At 41.6% G+C, this 19,648-nt stretch overlaps 1 protein-coding gene across 1 annotated transcript in view; it reads right to left on the minus strand.

The window, feature by feature from the left end:
- The window catches only part of LOC120838521 (acrosin-like), a 28,362-nt gene extending 13,428 nt beyond the window's left edge, over positions 1–14,934 (minus strand). The window contains exons 1-7 of the mRNA XM_042288904.1: positions 14,829–14,934; positions 8,693–8,787; positions 4,971–5,036; positions 4,004–4,140; positions 3,894–3,934; positions 2,461–2,572; positions 1,630–1,704 (exon numbers count right to left, since the gene is read on the minus strand). Of these exons, the coding sequence (XP_042144838.1) occupies positions 1,630–1,704; positions 2,461–2,572; positions 3,894–3,934; positions 4,004–4,140; positions 4,971–5,036; positions 8,693–8,787; positions 14,829–14,934 (632 nt within the window). The remainder of the gene's footprint in view (positions 1–1,629; positions 1,705–2,460; positions 2,573–3,893; positions 3,935–4,003; positions 4,141–4,970; positions 5,037–8,692; positions 8,788–14,828) is intronic.
- Between the last annotated feature and the right edge of the window lie 4,714 nt (positions 14,935–19,648).

The raw sequence follows: 19,648 nt of genomic DNA on the forward strand, positions 1-19,648 counted from the left end.
ATCGAAGGCGCGCGGGGCCCGCCGATTCGGATTTCGATAGAAGACGGTCCAGCGAAAGTTCCTCGATGCATACGCCACCTTTAGGCAGCGTCTCCGAGTCAACGAGCACCATCTCCGTCGCCAGAGAAATGGCACCGTAGATCGTCCAAAACACGTTCTCTTTTTTCCTCCTTAGATGAGAAGGGTTATGCGTTCATATTTTAACTTTAGACGTGTACCACATAGCCGCAACCCTATAGTAAATGCCAACGCGATATGTCGAGAAACAGAATTTTTCAGACTGCCCAAAGTGGGTTAGAGGCGTAAACGTACATGCTGTACAATACGCGATGTCGGCGTTTCATTCCAGGTTAAGTAAGAACAATATTTTCTGTCAGGTAATGTTTAGCTGTTTCTTCGTGTATATTAAGCTGTCAGGCGATATAGGACCTTCGGGACAACCCACTGGGCCTCATCATGTCCACGTTCATGTCCCGTCGTTCAGAAGCGGTCGGAATTCATGCAAATGCATTTGACCTTTCTTGCAGATTACTATATCAACTCTATGACGAAAAGTTTCGGAAGATTGTCTGTTAACCTCGGAGCCGGCGTTAGAGAGCACGCCGCACTAGCTGCTTCCGATGTCTACGGTGGCACAAAAGCCAGGCGAGCACGGTCTTGACATCGTTTTCGAAGGCTGCCGTAATGTGCCCAGAACAGTTTCTCTTTTTCGGAACCAGGTAATTTTATTTTATTATATTTTCGCTTTAATATTTCACCACTAAGCCTGTAGTAAATAGTAGCGCAATACGTTTAGTAACCGATATTTGTGGACCGTCTAAAATGGGTTCGCAGCCTTTGTGTACGTGCTGCATTGCTCAAGGCTTCTCTCGCATAAATTGTTTGAGGTCTTTGAGGGGTTTTGGTACATTTTTTTTAATGTATAAGAAATTTAAAAAAAAGCACACAATTAGTGAGTAAAAATTATGGTTGGTGAAGTAACCTTTACGCTTTGAGAGCTTGAGGACCTGCATTTTACTTTCTTAGTTCTCACCTGAACACTGTTTGCTTAAGTAAACATGCCAGTCATCAGCTCTCAAATGCAAGAAACATGGGAGGAATAAAACAATTGGGAAACGTTTAGTGACTAGACTGTAGATTTCAATCTCTATTCCGTGTATTTAACCTTGTCAGTTTTAGAAGATTCTTAACATGTTAGTGTTGTTTCAATGGGGTTGTGTCTTCTGAGGTTTGAGCTTTTTATTTGCAGGTAGCATTGCAGGTAGCATGCTTATAACAGTTTTCAGAATCACGTGGTTTTAACATTTTCTTGTATGAGCGTGTAGACTAAGTGACCTTTGTCGGGGGGTGTTTATAACTTTCCCCTGACTATTTATTTCATCGGTGTAACTTTTCGACCCCGGTTGCTGATAAGTTAACCCCATCATATAGTTGACTAATGCCTCACTACTGATTTGTTTAGAACACAAAACTTGTTTTCATGGTGCTTCACATTGTTACACAGTAGTGGGGAATCACCTAAAAGTCCCCATTAAGCAACATTTCTATTATCTAGGTATTTGATTCCCTGCACACGGAGAACACGATTGTTTTATTAAATATGGCATGATTTCAGCTTTATATACGCACCTTAAGTAATTCTTCATCGAGTCTGTCAAATTGTCGAATTGCTGGTGCACATATGGCACTTTCTTTGGGTCTACACTGAAAAATGAACGGCGGGTTAAGTTAAAGGGGTACAGAAATAAAATGCACTTTTTCTTTGTTTAATTGTGGTCTATGTTGTGCCGGCAGCCGAGAAACGCCTGTCTAGACTAGTGTTTCTAGGCTGCAGCCAAGAAGGTCAAGGAAACTTACTTTAAAACGAATTAACAGGTTTCAAAATTACACTTCGTGGCGGTCTTTGAAGCTGATGCAGCGCCAGTTCGCGGTAGTATGGCTTGCTCGTGGAGCTACTTAGTCATGAATGTAACTTGGCGGATAACGCTACCGCGTTTACTACGTCGTATATGTTACAGCTTCCACAGTGCTTCCGCTGTGTGCATTCCACACCATCAAGATCGCCAGTTTTCGCAGACGATAGTAGGAGCTTAATCTGAGGATGCGGGATACCTCTGCCAGGTTAAGCATACTAAAGCGTTGAATATATTTACTATCCAAATACCGCCACGGGCCAAAAATGGCGTCGCCATTTTCGGCCCGTGGCGTTACTTACTACGGCGCGGGGCTCGTCGGCCCCGCGCCGTAGCGTGCACCTTAACTATAGCCGTGATGCGTGCAGCGTGTCTTTCTCTTCGCCGTGCTCTTGGCTGAGCCACTACGAGTTCAAAATGCCTCATCTAAAATTCGCGTACGACTTTGTAAGGGCGTAGAATCTGGTCTGAAAAGTCGTACAGATTGTTCAATTAAGTTGAAAAAGCATAGTAACGAGGAATATGCTCTGTTTACTTTCATACATACCTGTCTCTGACCATTTCGGCCAACATCTTGCTGATGTCGTTATGATGCTCTAGATTGTAGGCTAAGAGCATGGTTACGGCAGTCTCGCACAATGTCTTGTGTGTGGAATATCCTGAAATATGCACATGTTACTTTATTAGCTTTTCTTGTTTCCCTGAAGTGTCACACACTTCTCCATTAAGGAACATCTTTTTGCAAAGATTCCTTAATGTGCCATAATAACTAAAGGAATAGGTAAATAAATAAATAATTAAATAAACAAATAAAAAAATGAAAGTTCGGAACTTGATCACAAATTATTTAACTGTATTAGCGAAATATTTAGTTAATATTTACTATTTTGATACACAAAGCATTTTATTATATTGGGTGTTTCCGCGAAGCCTTTCAGAAATAAAAATAAGGAGGTTGAGAAAACTTCTTAATGGTGGATGTCATGGATTGCAAAAAACATACGAAATTCGATAACTGTACCATGTACCATTGTAACGTCGAAATGTTGAGTTTTTCTGAGTAAATGCTAACTAACAAATGTTTTACTGGTGAGTTCTTTTTTTTATCCGATAACACAGAATAAGGTAAAGCCAATTCTTGTTGTGCTTAATAATGTTGATGAAACTGTTTTCACAAGTTTTACGCCATCAACTGAATTTACTGAAAATGCTTTATTCAATATGTAGTTTAGAAAGCAATCAAACAATGATATATTTATTGACAAAACCTTTTTTTGGTAAATTGGTGCATGATGCTCAGGAAACTTGTAAGCACTAACAGAGTCGCTAAAATGAACGAAGTAATAAATTGCTTAGGGTGAAACGGACAGGCCCGCATATACCAAGTCCAATATTAGAAAACCGCCTATTCATTTTAGAGCAAGAGATAAATATGTGGACTATTTTTTCTCGCGGACTACATTTATGTGGACCAATGAAAGCCCCACAATACGTGCAGATTTCGAATGATTTTATTATAACTCGTTTCGAACACAGTCTGATAGGTACACGTCCGGATAAGACTCCTCCTTTTGACCGCGGGCGAAGCCATCGATTGCAACTCGCCGATAAGCGCCCTTCGTCGACCGCTTCACTCGAAAAAAAATTCTTCCCAAAAAGGGCGTGTCACGATCTTTGAACACGCTTTTAACGAGGAAATAAGCTACGCACGATTGTGGTTTCGGGTTCTGTTGGGATGCTTAGAGCGTCTAGATTGGGTTGCCACCATGGACGAACGATCCCAGAATCGACTTCAGTGCCCATTTAATACTCCAAAATACGCGGAATATTCGAATATTGCATTCATAATATTTACAATATCTAAAAATCTCGGGATGTACCTTTTGCGGTAGACGTGATACATATAGAACGAACCAAAACAGAGTAAAAATATTGAAGATGTTTCAATTTCTTAGAATAAATGAACAGAGATTCACTTACCATAACCCTTTTTTACATCATCCCCATTGTTGATTCGACGGCTAGAAAATCAGGAATGTGAGCTTTGTGTCAGCAGTCGGTGTGAAACTTTTATGCTGGTTTATTCTTACCCTGTTACAAGGCATATGATGTCAGGACGGGTCCTCGACGAATAATAAGACGTTAGGTTATAAATTGTTCCATCCGTGTATATAAAGTCACCATTATTATTTTGTTCCATCAGCTTTTTAAGACCAGGATCGTGTTTCTAAATAAATATAAATAAAACTCACGCTTTAGATAACGGAATACTGCAAACAACATATTTTTCGGGCTCAATATTTCGCGATTCAGGTCAAAGTTGAAGTTTCGGAATAATTCGCGGGTTCTAATTTTCGCCACGCGGTGGGATCTCAATATAGATTCCAATGTGTTTACATTTTGCCGGAATTTTTTGCGGGACCTATTTTTCGCGAATTGTATGCGATTTGCGAAATTCGCGAAAATTAGGTCCTCGCGAAAATTATGTCGTTTCAGTTCATTGGAAATCAATTATAATATGCAGAAAAACAGCCGCTCTCATAAAAACGTATTGTTAACACTCCTAAATTGACTAGAATACGAAGTTTCAAAGTTGCGGTGAACCCTTTTATTCACGTGCCATGACTCGTGAGGCGTAAACTCTCCAATTTCTAGCTTTGGAATGCACGTTCAAAGGATTTGATACTTTTATTGAACGCGTCAGAGAAGCGGTTCCTTCATTTGCGTAAGATAAGTCAGGTATATTATAATCAAGTTAAGGTTAAATCAACTATCACTCATTTAATCAGGTTGCTAATGTTATTGTTGTGTTTTTTCGGCTGTTAAGGATGTCGCTAGAAACTAGAGCATACACTTTTATCAACTTTAAGGTTTGATTTCGTTAATAATAAAGAGCATACTTCAATATATTCGTATATACGAAGTGTTCTAAAAACTAGAATGAGCCGCCATTACGCTGTCTTTTAGATAAATATAAACCTCCCTTGATGGGGAAAAGATCTCGAGATACTATTTCAATATCTTGGTGATTAACGCTATAATAATGCAATTTCTTACGACATATTTGGTTCTGTTGTTAAGAATGGTCTTGAGGTCAAAAAAACTTTCTAGGAACTGTTCTGCCTGAAAAAATGAGACACCAAAAAAAAGGTTAGATATTTCATTTGATTTCATTTCATTTATTGGTAGCCTCAGGGCCCGAAGGCATTACAGAGAGATGGGATTATAACGTAGAAGTAAATAGAACACTCAAATCACGAATCAAGTACTAGGAGTACAAATACAGCATTTTTAAAATCAAGAGGATTAACAAAGCGATATAACCATGTCCTGCAATAGCGTGATTTATTTAATAAATTAAATGTTATTATTTATATCTTCAACCTTTCTTGCTGCAACTCTCTTGATATTGTATTAAAATGTTAAGCTCGTTGGTTATTATGTCATATAAAAATACGAAACACAACGGTACATTCCGTGAATTATACTTGCGGCGCTCTTAGTGCTACAGTGTTTTTATAGCACTAACAGCTGCGCAGTAGATTTGCTGAGCAATACAAGCGGTAGAAGTGATTGACTAGGTTTATGTAGAAGCGTTTTGGTGTTTTCTAATAATTATGTATGCGGTTATTATAGAGCAACATTAGAAGAGGTCATCATATAGGACGCAACTGAAATTTAATTTTTCTTCCCGCTAAATATTTTACAAGAGAATACTATAACTTTTGGTGTAGTAACTATACGCGGTGTTGAATTGAGACAATCAAAATAGTTGGTTTTTAAGAGCTGCGAAAAGTTACTGGACACTAAAAAAATCGCAGTGACATTTACCTTCAAAGTCATGTCATGCATTGCAATATTTAAGGTGTGATCTTTTAAAATCAATTAGAAGACATTAGACCTTCGTTTCGGGGTGTGAAAAAGGACCTTTATATTCATCAATTTCCCAGATACATTCAGCCGGGAAACTGCGTGCATAGATCACGTGGTTTCAATTTTCTCTTTAAATATTGCAGGGAAACTGAATTTGTCTGACAAAATAAGTGTGTGGCCTATTTGGTTGAACACCGTAAAAATATTGTCGCGAAAGACAAAGGACAAGGTAGGACAGGGCAGGACATACACATGTCCTGTGTTGTACTCTCTTTTCCTTTGTCTTTCGCGCTAATATTTTCTCAATTGGTGTATAAATCACGTGACATCGATCTTCCTGCTAATTTTAGCGGGAAAGCTGAAGGTGTTAAGGTCACATGACACCGATTTTACCGCGAAATATAGCAGGGAAACTGGATTTGTGTATAGGTCAAGGGACATAATGTGAAGTTGCGCACATTGTTTCGCTAAATTCAACGGGGAAGCTGAATTATTGTAGGCCTTGTGACATCAAATTTCCCCCTAAATTTAGCGGGGAAAGTGAATTTGTGAATAGGTTTCGTCCCGCAAATTTACGTTACGTCAATTTTCCTTCTAAATTTAGCGCGGCAACCGAACTGGTATGTAGGTCACGTGTCGTCAGGTCATGTGACATCAATTCTCCGCCGACCTTGCCGGGCAAACTTAGCGTATATATCACTCGACATCACTTAACGTCACGTGACCCAAAACATCAAAATAGTTTCCCGGCTAAATTTAGCACAAAATGCATAAACGAGCAAGCGGCAGGTTGAAATTTCGGGACTGGAGGTTCCGTTAAAAAGCTTTTCCTGCTTTGAATCGTCGTTGAAGGATCATCATGCTATTTCAGCGCTCATTAAAAAATTTCAAAGTATGCGTCCTATCTGTCCCAGAAAAGGTCTTCAAGACTGGTCTCGAAGTTAGATTTTATTTCTTATTCTATTTCAAACTCCCAACAAAAAGGCGTGGTCTGTTCTTGAACGTAATGTTATAAGCATGCTTCGCGGTAGTCTCGGTTCGGTTCAAGAACCATGTGCTGGGAAACCAGTTGAAACACTGGGTGCTTACAGTTGTGGCACCTTGGCTGCTCTCAGCCCAGTTACGCGACTACGGTGCACAGGCGGCGGCCTTTCCCGCGTTCTTTCACTTGAAATGCTTGTAACACTGAAGATGTTTATTGGTGGTAGCCCATGTCAGGCTGAGAAATCCAGTAACAGCGTGCGCCTTTTTTTTGTGCCCGCGCAATTTCGTTCTTTGATCTTCGTCCTTCGCGGTTCGCACGAGCCGTTACTATTAACGCGTTACTTCGTTACCGAAAAAATAACTAGATACAAGTAATGCGTTACCTGCAACACGTTATAACAAGTCTGATCGATACCAAGGGATGCAGTTTTATGCACTAATGTGTTTAAAAAGGCAGCTACTGGTTCCACTCGGAATATTTGAAGCGATGTCAAAAACACGAGACCCAAACTAAACCAGTGGGTGATATTCAGCTTGAGCATCAATGTTGCTACTGAGTAAGAAGTCGTATTTACTCGAATAATAGCCGCATTATTTATGAACAAGGCCCTTGCGTCTTCTTTCCCGCAAAGCACATAAACAGCCAATCATCGTGTTGCGCATAAATAACATAGCGAATAACTAGATCGATAATACGAGTCTTCATACAAATGCAATATTCGCAGATGGTATCTTCACACGAAGACGTTATCTCTGTCCTGTAAACCGCTGGAATCATGCTGTCGATCGCGGTGATTGGCAATCCGCGTGCTCCGTGGAAAAGCGAACTCTCAAGGTTTCTTCATAAACAGTGCGGTTATTACTCGAGTAAATACGGTAAACTTCAGCCGTCTGAATGCCTCTTACTTACTGTGTTTGGAAGTTCAGAACATTACAGCGTATCCGGCACATAAACGGGTTGTGATAAACAATATCCGCTAGCACGCGCCCAGCGCCCTTTCGCTATGGGCGGGTGCTAGCACGGTGGAGTTAGGTTTGGAGTGCATTGCACCTTTCATACACTTGTTGGGTACCAGCTTCATAAGCAATTGATAGACATTGAGAAGCAAAAAGATACGAAACCCAATACGAAGCTTGGAAGGAAACATGATAATATTGTGCTGGGGTGAGTTAAATTAAGCAACACTAAGTTATTTGACCCTTAGTTTTTAAACACTAAACAATAAAACCACTACGAGGCAATCTGCATATTTATTAACATTATAGAAATAAGTTGTTTATAGGGTTCATAAAAATGAACTTATTAAGACATTTGCGAATTAACATGTTAGAGCAAATATCGCCCTGCTATTTTTGTTTCATGTTACATGTATGTTTCGCATTTAGAGGAGATACATTGCATGCATATCTTTTCAGTGTTAGCCATCCGAGAACAATATTTTAGACAAAATCAGGTATATTAGAAAATTCTAAACAAACTCTTTCCATAATGTTGCCTGCACGTCCGTGCATTTGCCTGAGAAAATTAGAGAGGAACTTGGCCTTTGCGTCAAATAAAAAGTAAAATAAATAACGTCAAGGTAGCACGTCACACCCCGACTTCACCCTATGATGTCAAGTCACGTGTCTATGCCGCGTAACCTCAGATAACGTGACGTCAACTTCCCCGAATTTTACGGACAAATAAATAAATAAATAATATGCCCTTTTTCACTACTCGAAACAGCTGTTGAATGTCTTCTAAGCACGTTTAGACAGTCGCTACTTAAACATGCATCATCCCATGCATTATAAGAATTTGAAGATGAAGGTCACTGCCAAGTTCTGCTATAGCTTTCGCTTCTGTGCTGGAACGTTACGGTAGAAACTTGGATGTTAATATCATGCAAACCATCTTGTTGAAAAGAATGGAAAAACATTACCTGTGTATTGACGTATGCTATAAATGTTTCTACATTTTCGTCAGTCGCATTGACGGTGGTATCTATCAGATATAATATTGTGACTGATGCCGCTCCTGAAAATTTGAAGGCATATGTCAGTTACTTCGAAAGGTTGAAGATCTATACCGTACGAATTAAAAAAAAATAAAAAAATACCGAGAATGGAAAGCAGAAAAGAACACAACAGGGCTTGGTATAGGGGCATGCAGCCATATTTGCAATCGCCGTTAAAGGGAAGCTGACACCCCAGGAAGCAACAACAGCAACGACGACAACGACAACGACAACGACAACAAAAACAAAAACAAAAACAAAACTTTGAGTTAGGAGCGGTTTTCTATTGCTTTTTGCATCCTGAATTCGGGAAACGGCACTGAAATCGGGCAGGTTTCAGCGTAAACCACCTTTTCTTTGAAAGGTGCGTGTACCACTTGTCGCAGGGCGCGTGGCGAACTCCTCAGCTGCCCGTTGTTCGTCCAAAAACAAACTGAAAGGGGAGAAAAAAAGACACCTCCTAGGCAACAGGGATGTAGTGCTAAAGTTTCTACGTTATCTTTATGAGGCCACCGCAGAACACATATTGGGCACAAGTGCTGCGTCATCATTCGGCCGAGAGTCGTGTAATCACTGCTTGGACACGTGTCCCATTCCCAGCCGAATGATGACGTAACACTCATGACCAGTCTGTGCCAGGCGCTGGCCTCCGATTGTGACGTGAAAGTTCAGTGCAACAGCCTTGCTTTAAAGAGGTGTTTCCTGATACCGCCGATAACGTCACTATCGTAGGTGTATTTTCTTCCTCTCCTGTGCCCGGCGAACACCTTCTTGATAGCAAGACGTAGCGGTCACAAGGTAGTTCAGTCGAGGTAGTAAGCTGCCACGTACGCACAGGGCTTGATGCATAGCGCCGCCGTTTCAACGCCGCGCTCGCGAACTAGTGAGTATTTGGTGACTTGAGTATCCGTTCAGTGAATCGACGCAGGCGAAACTGCAGATGCGTCTAAAGTGGTAATTAAAAAACGATGTATTAACTTGCTATCAATACTCTCGATCGTTTTTCCTAAAACTAAAGATAGCCTAAAAGTTGATTATTGATAACAGACTATCGACCTGTGATAGCATACTATCGAATATTGATATTAGGTTATCTAATATTATTAGCACACTATCTATGCTTGACAGTTAAGCTTGGTATTGACAGTTGACTTTTAATTGACTTTCTATAGTTTTATCAAGAGTTGCTTCTTGGTTGATCATAGATAGCACCATAGATGCCAGCTTTTAGAAAATTTTGAGCGTTGACTTTCTGATTTGAAGAAAACCATCCACATTTAGATAGGTAGAAAAGGTATTCAGCGTCAAGTACATAAAAAGATATTTCCGCGAGCGCAGCTGACTAAGTAGGCAGCGCGCTCGTGGCCTAACGGTTATCGCGCGTGCCTTCAACGTAGAAAGCCAGGGTTCGATTCCTGGCCGCGGGTGCGCATTTTTGTTGACTCTAATGTAATGTTCTGGTAAATTCGAGAACCGCATTGGCTGCTTAGAGGTTAAAATGCTCTACACACTGAACCTTCTACGCCGATTGTTCCAGAAGCCCACGCGTGTAGAAAAGAGGCTCCGCGTGGCCCGCAGGAGTCAGTCTCGACCCAGCGCTCGATCCTGCGGTTTCGCCGACATCGACGCCTGCGGTTTCGCCGACATCGACGCCCGTGACGCTCTGCTGTTTTCTTCTGTTTCCTTTTTTTGTTTTTGGGCACAAGCTCGCCCAGTAAACGTTTAGTTTCTTCAGTTATCATCGCCTCATCAATTATTGTTCGTGACAATATCGTAATTCCACAGTAAAGCATTCAAAAACAAGATTTTTGTACTATCTTAATATTTGCCCTTTATCTGCCTTAGGTTTAGTTTCTGTTTTCCTTTTTCTCACTTTTTTTTAACATGAGTAGCAGCAGTAAAGTATAGAGAAAATACAGGGAAGTTAGTCTTCAGTTGCTGTATCCTTACTGTATTCTGCTCAGGGGGAAAGATGAAGTTGGCGGTTTACGTGAAAGTTTTAATTATTTTTGCTAATATTTTGATTGTTCTGGTACAAACGCTCAATAATTTCTATATGGTTTTTTGTTCGAAATACATATTTGCTAATCGACTAGAGTTATTTTTGTTTAATTGTTAGATATCAATAGCACTTCTGGTAATTAGCTTTTCCACAAACTTGCAATATTGCAGAAAATAACATACGATACTGCTATAGTCGGTGACGTGTTAAAAAAAAAACAACAAGAAGCACAAAGTGGGATCTGAAGGGAGGACCGACGTGGGTGCTACCTCAGCTTTCAAGCCGGGCCAAAGAGGGGTCTACTTGGGCAGCCCTCATGAGCTTCCATCGTGGAACCCAAAATGAGTTTACTTGATGAACAAAGCAGCGCATACAAAGACAAGGACAGAGAAAAGGAACATACACGACGCACTAGCGCTGTTCTGTTCATCACGTTATCATACCAACTCGCCCAACTTACAACACTTCTCTCTCCTTTTCTTTTCCTTTTCTCTGTCCTTGTCTTTGTGTGCGCTGTTCTGTTCATCATGTAATCATACCAACTCGCCCAACTTACAACACTTCTGGGTTTACTTGAGCAGCCCACAAGGACCCTCCTCATGGGGCCCACAGAGGGTCTTTTATGGGCCCACACACATGAGCCTCCCCTTCCTACGCCCCTGGGGCCCAGAGTGGGCCTACGTGGGAGCCCACAAAGGTCTCCCCGGGAAAGTCATTGTGTTCGGGGTTATTTGATAATTTCCCTACAACGTGGGATATTGCATGGCATCAGAAATGGAGCATACCTCACTTTTCCCGTGTGCCCAATGGACATTTTTACCATTTTGATACATTTGATACATTTGATAAAAAAATGAAAGCCGCTTACAACTCCCTGTAACGCCGAATTAGAGCGCAGCTCTTGAGGAGGAGGAGGGAAGGGCACTGGGGGGGGGGTTAAACTAACCAGGGGGGGGGTCACGTTACCTTGGGGTTCACGTGACCCCCAATGCCGATGATGTCATCACTGACGTCACTGATGACGTCATCAGTGACGATGACGATGCGGGTACCGATGACGTCATTAGTGACGTCACTGATGACTTCACCAGTGATGATGACGATGACGATGCGAATGTCGGTGACGTCATCAGTGACGTCGCTGATGACGTCATCAGTGATGATGACGATGACGATGCGGATGCCGGTGACGACATCAGTGACGTCACTGATGACGTCATCAGTGATGATGACGATGACAATGCGGATGTCGGTGACGTCATCAGTGATGATGACGATGACGATGTGGATGCCGGTGACGTCATCAGTGATGATGACGATGACGATGTGGATGCCGGTGACGTCATCAGTGATGATGACGATGACGATGTGGATGCCGGTGACGTCATCAGTGATGATGACGATGACGATGCGGATGCCGGTGACGTCATCAGTGATGATGACGATGACGATGTGGATGCCGGTGACGTCATCAGTGATGATGACGATGACGATGTGGATGCCGGTGACGTCATCAATGATGATGACGATGACGATGCGGATGCCGGTGACGTCATCAGTGATGACGATGACGATGTGGATGCCGGTGACATCATCAGTGATGATGACGATGACGATGTGGATGCCGGTGACGTCATCAGTGATGATGACGATGACGATGTGGATGCCGGTGACGTCATCAGTGACGATGACGTCATCGGGGGGTCACGCGACATCGGCGGGGGTCACGTGACGTCGAGGAGGGGGCCACGTGACCTCAGGGGAGTCACGTGACTTCGGGGATCACGTGACCCCCCACGAGGTCACGTGACCTTGGTGGGGGGCTCGCGCGGTGCATTATGGGACATTTCCCATGATGCACCGCGCGGTTACGCCGACGCCGACGCCGACGCCGACGGCGACGCCGCTCAAGCCGGAAACGGGCCCCTAAGAGCTGCGCTCTAATATTAAAACGTCTTGAGCAAGACCTTCGGAAATGAGGAATTTTAAGCGGACGAAATGAAACAAAAAACGGTGCAGATTTTTATATAAAATTATGTTGGACAGCTGATTGGGGTACATAACCAACTTGAGGCTGGTACAGACACCGAGCTTTAGTGCAAATAGCGATATTGCGACAACCGTGTTTGGAGTTTACCCTCAAATATATTACTCTGCGTAAAATATTCCACTCCACGTAAAAAAGCCTTTTCTACATACACGCTGAGTAGTAAGTCAATAGAAAAGTTTTGCAAACCTGAATTTTCCTTTTCAGATGTAAAATCACAATTCTCGGTGATTTGGTACAAAAGTAAAACGATCTCCCCTGTTGTATTTCCAAAACGTGCATTAAGTGTTCTCAATATCAACGGAAAGTCCAATTTTGGGAGTGGCACAGGTTGTCTAAGTTGGGCATGCCAGCGCTTTGCCCCCTTGGAGTCCCTTATTTATGATAATCTGGCCCCTTCAACTCGAGGCGGGACCCAAGGAAGCATTGCATGGGCATCCAAAGTTGGGCAAGCCCACGCAGTGCCCCCGTGGAGTCCACCTATGTGCCAAGTCTACCCCGTATAGCCGAGGCAGCACCCATGGGGGCATTGTAAAGGCAGCCCAAGTTGGGCATGTGGCCGTGGAGGCAAGGCAACCTTTGTTACCTCTGCCCCCGCACAGCCGGGTTCTTAACCTGGCTGTGTAAGAACACAGTCAGGGCAAGGAACACACACACGCGCTCCATGGGTTTATTCACAGCCTCCTATATACTGACAAAGCCTGGCAGATCGCCACGAGAAGCGGCCGCCGAAAAGGAAAAGGTGGACCGGCAGACAACGGATGAGAGGAGAGCCACGTGACTGGCACCCGGCTGCGGCGAGACGCCGAAACACACTGCTCCCGAGCAAACATCTGTTTCGGGTCCTCGCCGCTGCAGAAGCTGTGCGCTGACGTCCAGGTTCCCCGAGATATGGCTCTTTGATGCTCTGTGCTGCCGGACCCTCGCGCTCCAAATCTGCGACCGGGCACTCTTTGACTCCGTCGTCAAGCTGCCAGGCATTGTGAATATAGAGGAGGCTATGGTATATGCTTAATTGTCTGTGTTTCACATAACAGATATTTGTGCCGAATTATTGTTACTTATCATAGCGTGAATTAGGGGTCAAAGTAATTATTTTCTGATACGAATGGGCAAAGTATACCGCACATCTTAAATCTGCAACACGCAAGCATTTTAATATTTTATATTCTGCTTTAGAAACCTATACTTTAAGGACGACACCTTTTTTTCCAAATTGCTTTGTTCTTGGTTTTTCCATTATAACCTCTAGCCTTGGTTCGACAGTAAAACCTAAGACCTACAAAAACACACGCAGTTTTTCTAAATTGTTTGGCTTTTTGTGTTCTTCAAGGGTGCGTATAGTCGCATCGAATAATTCTCAACTGTATGAAACTCTTTTGGAGTGACTAATTCAAGTGCAGTTGAGCGTGTTCGACGTAAATCCATTCTTGTACTGTGTGTTTGTTATTTTCAACCGCACAATTTATACAGTTACGAAATGTTTTGTGACCTCTTAAAATTAGACAATTTGCTCAGTCCGTGGATTGAGGTTTCTGTATGAGTTTGGAAATGCTACAATTGGATTCATCAGCTCTACTAACTCGTGTCTACTTGAGCGTTCATCGTAGGTCTAGTTGACTTTACTTTGTTTTATCCTCCCGATCTATATAACGTAGTACCCATGACATGCCTTCAATTGACGTATAATGATTTAGAACATTATGGTGTGAAAGTTATTCTATATATTTTTGACAAAGACTGTAAACTTAGAAAGTATGTTGCTACCATTGTTTTGACTTAACTTTTATTTGTTTGTTGTGCCCGAGCAATAGTACGGTCTGACATTGGTAAGTGTATCACTAAGGAGGCGCCACGTTGTTTATGGGCAACGTTATATAGATAAATAAATAAATAAATAAAGTTTTATTGCGTTATGTTCATGGAAGAGGAGTGGTTATGTTCTGAAGCAGCAGCGAAAACAACATGTTTCAATAGCACTTATAAAAAAAAAGAAAAAAGAAACGACATACCTTCGTCCTTTTCCTGTCTTGAACTTAGACGAACTTTGGGCCAACATTCCACACGAGCATACATCAAGCAGAGCCAGAGGCATATTGTCCCGCGTAGTGTATTCATCGAAAACCTGTTGTAGCTCAAAATCTAATCCTTCGTGAGTACGAAGGAGTTGGATGTAAAAAAGACTACGTGTTTTGCGCTTTCTTTTGAAAAATATTGGCGGGCGATAAATTATTTTGCTTATAAGAGGAAAATGGTTCCGCCTTTTTATTGCGCTTTATTTGTGACGTCATGATGACATTTGGAAACTGCTTTGCAGGACAATGCATAGTGACTGCCACAAACATATTGTATCGCGAAAAGTTTCCATCCTCTTTAGTTCCGGCTCCCATTCAATTCACGCGGATGTTGGAATTTTGTAAAGGTTATATTTTACGCTAAGCTTTTTTAACCTTTTTGCTAAACACGTGCAAGAAAAATGTTACTTTCTTTGACCAGCAATATATTGTACACTGTTTTCCTGGCAAACAAATACGTACATATGTATGTATTATGAGTATTACGAATCGCGTCAGTCTGTTTCCCCGACGTATTTAGCTAATCTGACGTCTTTCATGCCACCAAAGGATCACGTGTGCTTTTGAAAACCGCTTTAAGAAGAACTGAACCCTAAAAAATTGAGTTAGAAGTTATCTGCGACTTTGGTTTTATACAATTGCAATTACATCAATGGAATTAGACGTAATTAGGTATACAGCAAATTTATTTTTAAAATACGCGTAGAAATTGTTGCAGGGCATGCGCAAAACCTCGCTGCCATCTGTTATTTGTCAAAAGAGTCATATCGTAATCACCGGTCTCTCCAACGCAGCTTTAACTACTTTGGTACAGAAAACGTGTTATATTTAAACGTGCCTTCTACCGGCAAAAAAGAAATAACAGAACCAAAGATAAATAACAAATTAGATCACACACTAATCCCGAGGCTGCAAAAATATATTGACGGAATTTACAAACCTTGGGTCTTTATCACATCGGCGTTAGGTAAAGACACGATTGCCAGAACACGAGCGAGTTTCAAAAAGCAATAATTGAACTCGGGTGCATATTCCTTCATCAATGTATGTAGTTGAAGTTCTCGTCGGTAGTGATAAAAAATGTTTCGGAGGATGGAAAAGTATTGAAAATGGGAGTAAATTGATTAATTTACAAACTTGTGATGACAGAAAAAAATTGTTCCCAACACTTCTAGACAATACGTTTTTAGTACACAAAATTGCCTTGTGCGTCGATGATTCAATAAATTCTCGCACATCGGTGGCGAACGGATTTGTTGAAAAGCGATGTAGTCGACGTTTAAATATAAGGCAAGGAAGAGAGGTTAAAAAACATACTAAAGTGACATATGAGTCCCAAAACCGTTTGATGGTCAGAAATGTCATTGTACATGGAGGTTTTGGAGAATATTTAACTCGTTTATAAATTATGTTATGGCAACGGCGCGGCGGCTTCTTTTTTTAATGCGCACCGCATTAAAATTTGAATACGACCCGTCGCTTTGCGCAACAATGTTAGATCTGTTGACTTCGTAGTGATCGGTTTTGCAGCACTCGACCAAGCCGGTTATCTCAGACTCAGTAAGACAGAACATTCAAGCCCGTCAGGGTTAAATGTGACTGCATGGACGCGATCACAAAACAAGCGTTACCGAAAGGGCCGCTGCCTGCGTTTGTGGTGATTGAAACCATGCCGAGCTTTCCGATTGGTTGTTCTCGTTGGTGAAGACATTTTGACATAGGAATAGCCCACCCCATGGCTGTAATTGGCAAATCGCGAAACAGGAACTTGCTTAAGTTGTACTTGATCCAGGCACACTCTCTGAATGCTGGTGACTTTCTGATCCCGAAATGCTCTTACGGTTGCCCAGATTCAGCGTAGTAATATTCAGTTCGATGCCAAAGTCGAAACTTCGTATTTTTTGGTTTTTCCTTTTTTTTTCTCCACCATATCAAAACGTGATGTCACCGGCGGTAAGCATGGCTCACGGCTGACACTAAGGTATCGCTCGCGTCTTACAACCACAAAACAGGAGGTTCGTGCGATATTAAGTCAAAAATTTGTATTTGTACAGATTTTTACCTTCGCCAACGTATTGAACTATGAGAAGAAACAGAAGCAACTTGTTTTTGAGGAAACCCTTCGCGCAACTTGGTACATCCGGTCACAGCTGGCTAGTCCTGTAAAAATAGCTGTTCATATACATCTCCTCCCTGCACAAGCAAGCAATTACGCTGCAAAGAAAGGTCAAAGAGACTCGTAATACACGTTTCGTCAAATTACCCAGACATCAAGGAGAGTGCCTGGAATGTGGTACAATTGGTCACGCTCGCCCTACCTGAGTGCACGCGCCATTTGTTTTATATTTGGTTGAGAAAAGGTAAAGTCGCAAACGCCAGCACATGTAATTATACTTGCAGCATACTCCTTCGTGTCTGAATAATTTAGAAAAACGTCTACGGTCAATTCAAGAAAAGCGGTTCTGGTTCGTGCCATTTTCGGGGCTCGTGCATGTTGCGCGTGCTCTGCTCGACTTCTGAAGCGACGAACATGCACGTGCTGGGCTGTGAGCTGACAGCTGTGGGCTGTAATTTTCGTAGACATTGACATTATGTATACTGAACTCAGGCGCATATCCCTTCACCAATGTATTTAATTGAATTTTTCGTCGGCTGTGAAAGCTAATTTTTCGGAGAAAGAAAAAGTATTAAAATACCTGTTTACACTGGGCGCCCTATTTGAGGGCAATGTTTAGAGCGCATGCTCAGAAAGGGCTCAGATTAATAGGCTGCTAAGACCAGCATCCTGATGGTGCGGAATGCATGTTGCAAAAAAAACTGCGAAAGTTTGCCGTCAGCACACGCTCAGTAGCAGCGCATACAGCTAGGTTCTCCAATTAGTGCTGGACCATTGATAAATTAACCAACCAATTAATCGATTATTGGTTTAATCGCTATAAATTGTTTTAACTGGTTAATCGGTAAATTTTTAACGAACCAAAATAGTAAAAACAAAACGGTTTCACCGTGCAGATGTTGACGGGAACACCCGAATTATGGGCAAACTTTAAGTCAACATTTAGCCTAAAGTAAACTGTAGGGGCAAGATTTGTAACTCCCGAGAAATGCAGAAGGTTACACGTGTACTTCAACGCCGCTCGGGTGTCTGTTTATCACAGCAGAGACTAGTGTGAGCAATCAAAGGAGGTCGCTCTTGCCAGATTATACCAACAAAGTTCTTTGCCTTCGATGCAGCTGAAGTGTAATAATCTCTGTGTGGGAGTGCCTTTGAACTGTTCTTAACTACACATCAAGGTTAGTCCATAATAAAAATAGTACATTCCGCCCTTTAGGTTACCTTATGTTCAGCAAATGCATAAACAAAAAATGTTAACTTTGACTTTAAAAAATGTTATGCATGGAAATTAATGAGTCCAATTAATCGATTGATCAAAGGGTGTCGATTAATCGAGTTAAACTTTTTAATCGACGCCCAGCCCTACCTCCAATGAATACTCCTTATAGAGTGGGATGAACCAGATTTATCGAAGTCAGAATGTGGGCAGAGCTTCTTTTGATGAAGATTGTGCAGGTCTAAACATTAAAAGAACTCCGCAACTCCCAAGCCAAGCATAATCAAAATGCAAGGAAAATAAGTAAACACACTATCGAATGTTCTAACTAAGAATAATTTCTTAAAGATGCATTGCCCAAACAATAAAATTAATTTATAAAGTGTTCGAATTCAATACACAAAAATTTCATCCAGAAAAAAATTCGAGGCAATATTTGTTTTTAAAATTACTTATTTATGAGCGTAGAAATGAAAATGAAGTATAATTCTGATATTTAGGTATAAAGGCTTCTTCGTTTTAATTAGTTCTGGTTTTGCACAATCTCCACAAGAGGTAAATTTACACGCCTCTATCAACAACCTATATATTCGTTAGTGTTTTGCTATATATTGAAGCCTGTTTAAGATTTCTCCGATAAGGAATAATATAAAGATATTTTAACCAACTTTCCGCGCGTAAACCATTAGACAAACATACGTATATTGAAGCAAATACAAAGATTCTTTAAAAATGAGAAATACCAGGCACAAACAGCAGTGTATTAAAAACATACCTAAGATCATTTAAACGAACTTCGTTTAAACGATTCAATTCTCACCTCCGACAGACCGGCATTGCCACGTGATCGGAACGAACACCAGCCTTAGCTGGCTGCGGTGACCCCGCTGGCCGAAGCTTTGTGGATGACCACCTCTACAAAAGTGTTTGACATATAATGTGTGAACTGAAACCAACGTGAGGAAGAGATGTAACTGGAAATGTCAAAAAGTGGATGGATAAGGACTTTCCGCGATTTTATAAGTGCTCCTTTTTAGACGGGTATTTGTTACACAGTGGGCGCGATTCTGCGATTGCCACCCTTGAAACTGTTACAATTTCTAAGAGATACTTCCCAACTCGCGTATCTTCAGTAATCCTAGCACAGACGGTAATGTTTCTGGGGACGTTGGTGCTCTCGGCGCACGGCTCGCGCTAGAGCACTTTGACGTAGGTCACAGCCACTGCTATTGGAACGGGTCTCAAAGAAATGCTATCGTTTAAAAAACCGTCTTCAGTTATTATCATTAATAATAGTTTAATATTTCGTCTTGGAACCCTCCTCAAACAATCGGCGTTATTTAAACTTAATAGCCGTGTTCACACACCAGATCTTGTATTTCAAGTCAGTTTTCGAATTTATACATTTGTGATATTTACCCACAC

This window comes from Ixodes scapularis, unplaced genomic scaffold (assembly GCF_016920785.2).
Source record: "Ixodes scapularis isolate PalLabHiFi unplaced genomic scaffold, ASM1692078v2 PGA_scaffold11__112_contigs__length_91849675, whole genome shotgun sequence".
Taxonomy (NCBI): Eukaryota; Metazoa; Arthropoda; class Arachnida; order Ixodida; family Ixodidae; genus Ixodes; species Ixodes scapularis.